The sequence below is a fragment of the Melitaea cinxia genome, chromosome 18, assembly GCF_905220565.1.
Source record: "Melitaea cinxia chromosome 18, ilMelCinx1.1, whole genome shotgun sequence".
Classification (NCBI taxonomy): Eukaryota; Metazoa; Arthropoda; class Insecta; order Lepidoptera; family Nymphalidae; genus Melitaea; species Melitaea cinxia.
In genome coordinates this window covers 2,410,305-2,414,001 of record NC_059411.1, presented here as the reverse complement: position 1 = coordinate 2,414,001, position 3,697 = coordinate 2,410,305, and the positions used below count along the sequence as shown (strand labels likewise).

General features: G+C 29.8%; 1 protein-coding gene across 1 annotated transcript; it reads right to left on the bottom strand.

Moving 5' to 3' along the window:
• Positions 1 to 823: 823 nt before the first annotated feature.
• LOC123662213 (ribonuclease P protein subunit rpr2) lies at positions 824 to 3,029 on the bottom strand. The gene is made up of 3 exons (XM_045597088.1): positions 2,828 to 3,029; positions 2,657 to 2,748; positions 824 to 1,525 (listed from the first exon to the last, which is right to left on the bottom strand). Exons 1-3 carry the CDS (start codon positions 2,879 to 2,881, stop codon positions 1,309 to 1,311), a joined length of 363 nt encoding a protein of 120 aa, XP_045453044.1. The 5' UTR covers positions 2,882 to 3,029; the 3' UTR covers positions 824 to 1,308.
• Positions 3,030 to 3,697: the final 668 nt, after the last annotated feature.

Sequence of the window (3,697 nt, the reverse complement as noted above, 5' to 3'; positions counted from 1 at the left end):
ACACTTTAATGTTAAATGTGAACACATTTTATCACAAAATACGGATATTGCAAAATGAATACTGAATAAATGAATTTTGAATTTTCATATTCATTATTCCGTTTAAACTTTTCACCCATTTTCGGCAACGTCTATTAAGCTGAATTGTAATTTAAGCGAATGTCGAATAAACTTTCATTAATAATTAGCAAAAGCTACAAATTATTTAACTTCATTTGTGTTAGATGGCTTGGGATAATTTTCAATCGCTTTAATATTTTCGGGCTAGTAAAATCAATCATAACAATGTGATGCAAATAGGTCTTTTCTTATAAAATTGACGTTAACTAATTCAGGTTCTGTCCAAAACAGATTTATCTTACAAATTAATCCCTTTTATCGACGGACGGTTTTTTATTTGGAGAAAATTAAAACTTTTTCAATAAAACTTTTGTATATTAAAAATGATAAAATTACTTAAGACGAGAGGTGTAACCTGGTTCATACGGTGTACCTACCAGAAGTCTCGAGGGGATTAACAAATTATAACTTTCTTTAAAAAGTCGAGTTATAATATTCTGTAACATTCACAAAGAAAATGGGTACTTCCTTTAAAAATAAAAAAAGCGTCACTTATTTTTATAATAATATTTTTAAGACCTATTACTATTACTAGTAACTTAAGCAATAACTATTACATTAAAAAAAACCTACACGATAATACCATTTTTCCCGAAAATGACTTCCATCATATTGGAAACTTCAAACAGCTGAATCTTTTTATTCAAATATAGCCAAATCACCTTAATGCCACGTGAATTAGTAGTATAAAATAAAAGCCACGTTTTGCAGGAAACACTTAATTTTTTATTTTATTTTTTTATATCTCAATTATGTGATAAATTAAAAATAGATTACTCTGTCAAGGAATCAATAATATTGGCTTATGCCAGAGTTATCATAAAGTTATCACAAAAGCCACTGATTTAAAATTGCAAAGAAAGATCGTTAAAACAATTTTTTTTTATATATATAGCAAAAATTTGATCACATTTAAATAAATAATAAATTTTTGGTAGAATGTCCAATAAATGTCCAAAAATAATTTATAAAGAAAATCGATAAATTTTCGATTCTACATAAATCCAATTCATAATATTCATGTTTTTTAAATACAGTATAACAGTCAAAAACTAAATCAATTGCTCCAAAATTGAAAAACTACAATTGACTGATTGATTCAACGTGTATCATCCCATTGCTGGTCATACGCCTTTGACTCCACATACGAAAAAAGGCAGAGCCTAATATTAATTAAGAAACTATTAATCAACTTATAACTTGATCAACGGCTTCTGGCTTCTCCAACCATATTCTATGATCTTTGCCTTTGTCCGCAGGATATTCTTTCTTCATTCTACATGTATTGCAAGTGAACTGGATTCGTTTACATTTATTTTTATTTTTTATTCTAACTTTCGCTGTTTTATCATCTAAGAGTACACAGCGACACTTCTTACACAATTGTCTTTTTATATCTGGATGTCTAGAAAAAAAAAAAAAAAACAAAATTAAAACAAATTTTAAATTACAACTTTCTTACTACAGAAATTTATAATACATATCAACAGAATTCCTACATTTATATAATTAAAAACAATAATGCCGTGGTAACAATTTTTTTTACAGGCAAGCTTATCTGTCCCTAGGGTAGGCAACTTCATGCCTGTATTTCGAGTAACATCTGACTGATAACCACATTTATTATAGTTATAAATCACACCCAGACTCAAAACGGGAATTGTACTTTAATAGATTTGAGCAAGAAGCCTTTCTTGGAGCAGAAAGCTGTTATAGCGAGCTGCGCAGTCAGTTTTATATATATATAAATAAAAACAAATATTTATATGCATTTTAGTCTTTGCAACTGTGTATTCATAATTTAAAACTGATGAATGATGATTTTCTAAAGAGAAATTTCAAAAATTCCCTTTGATATATAAAACCTCACTATAGTAAAAACCCCCTCTCTTCCCGTGGGTGTCTTAAGAGGCGACTAAGGGATAACACAGTTCCGCTACCACCTTGGAACTTAAAACGCCGACCGGTGGTGGGATAGCCATCCAACTGCTGGCTTTGAAATACACAGGCCAAAGACGGGCAGCAGCGTCTTCGGTGCGACAAAGCCAGTACTGCGGTCACTAACCCGCCTGCCCAACGTGGTGATTATGGGCAAAACACATGAGTTCACGTTATTTTTGACGTAAACTTGTGGAGGCCTATGTCCAGCAGTTGACTGTATAGGCTGTAATGATGATGATGATGATGATGATAGTAAAAACATCAAGCTACAAAATAGATTATGATCAAAGTACATAGTTAACATTAGAGTACTAACTAATTTTAGCCAAATATACTTTGTTTTTATATATTACAGTCTATTGCGTATTTAAGCTGATAATCCGCTAAATGGGTGCTCAACCAGACACAGCGGTGAATAATCAAAATATCAACCAATTTAGTAGTGATAGCCACATGGACCTTCTAATAATTATATTTATTGAAAGTTATTCGCCTAATAACACACAACTTTCAACTACCTGGCGTATAACATAAATAAATGTGGCAAACAAATTTGTTACAATATTTTGAATTTAAAAAAAAAATCTTTACTTACATTTTAAGAACATTTTTCTTAGCTACGCTAATAGCGAGATTACCGTAGTATGCAGCTAACACTGGATTCTTTATAACGACCTCCTTACTAATCTGAAAAAAAAATTAAAATTCTGAGATCATTTCATCGTTCATCATAATGACAATAATTTATTAGAAAAATAATATTTACTTGGTAAAGAAAATTAATTCTTTGAAAAGCATCGTTCCCTTGTACTTTTCTCATGTCATATAATCCTGTAGTTATTTTTATTTTATACTATTACTTTGTTGTTGTTTTTTTTTCAGTAGTTTTCAGTAACCAGTAGGTATGTTTGCTGTCAATTTCCTGTCAATTTGACACGTGTGTTTTAGCACAATTTTTATTAATTGAAAATTGTTTTCCAGCTTTTTAAGACTACGGTCAACTAACAACTTGTATAAATATGGAAATATATTTATATGAAAATTACCACTAAAAATATTTCGCAAATTTTAAGAAATTATGTAACTGTTTGAGTTTTAAAAAAAATCATAAGATATTTCATTAAAGTACCTATATACTTTTTTTATGGTATCTCCAGCAGCTAAAATATATACAATGTACTAAGCTATATAATGTACATAAAATTACATTATAGTATTACAATCTATTTTACCACGAAATTGTGTCATAATGTCGCAATACAGAATCAAAAGCGAAGCTTGCTTTTTAATGTATAAATCCAAGTAATTAAAAGTTATCAAGTACAACTTTTGTCGACGATTTTTCTTTATCTAGGAGTTGAATAAACGGTTACTTTTCAACCGTTGTTATATAATTGTAATTTAAATATATATGAAAATTGAATGTATAAATTGTGATCAATGATGATAAAAATTATTAATATTCAGACATTGATTGATTGTTTTAAATTACTTTACATAACTCTGACAAAAGACCGTCTATATACTGGGTACGTTCTACTAAACGTCCTCAACAATTCTAACGCCCTTTTTATCGTTCCCCCGTGGTTCCACCTAAGGCCCGTGGTCGTCGCGAGCAATCGCTCCACGTTACAGA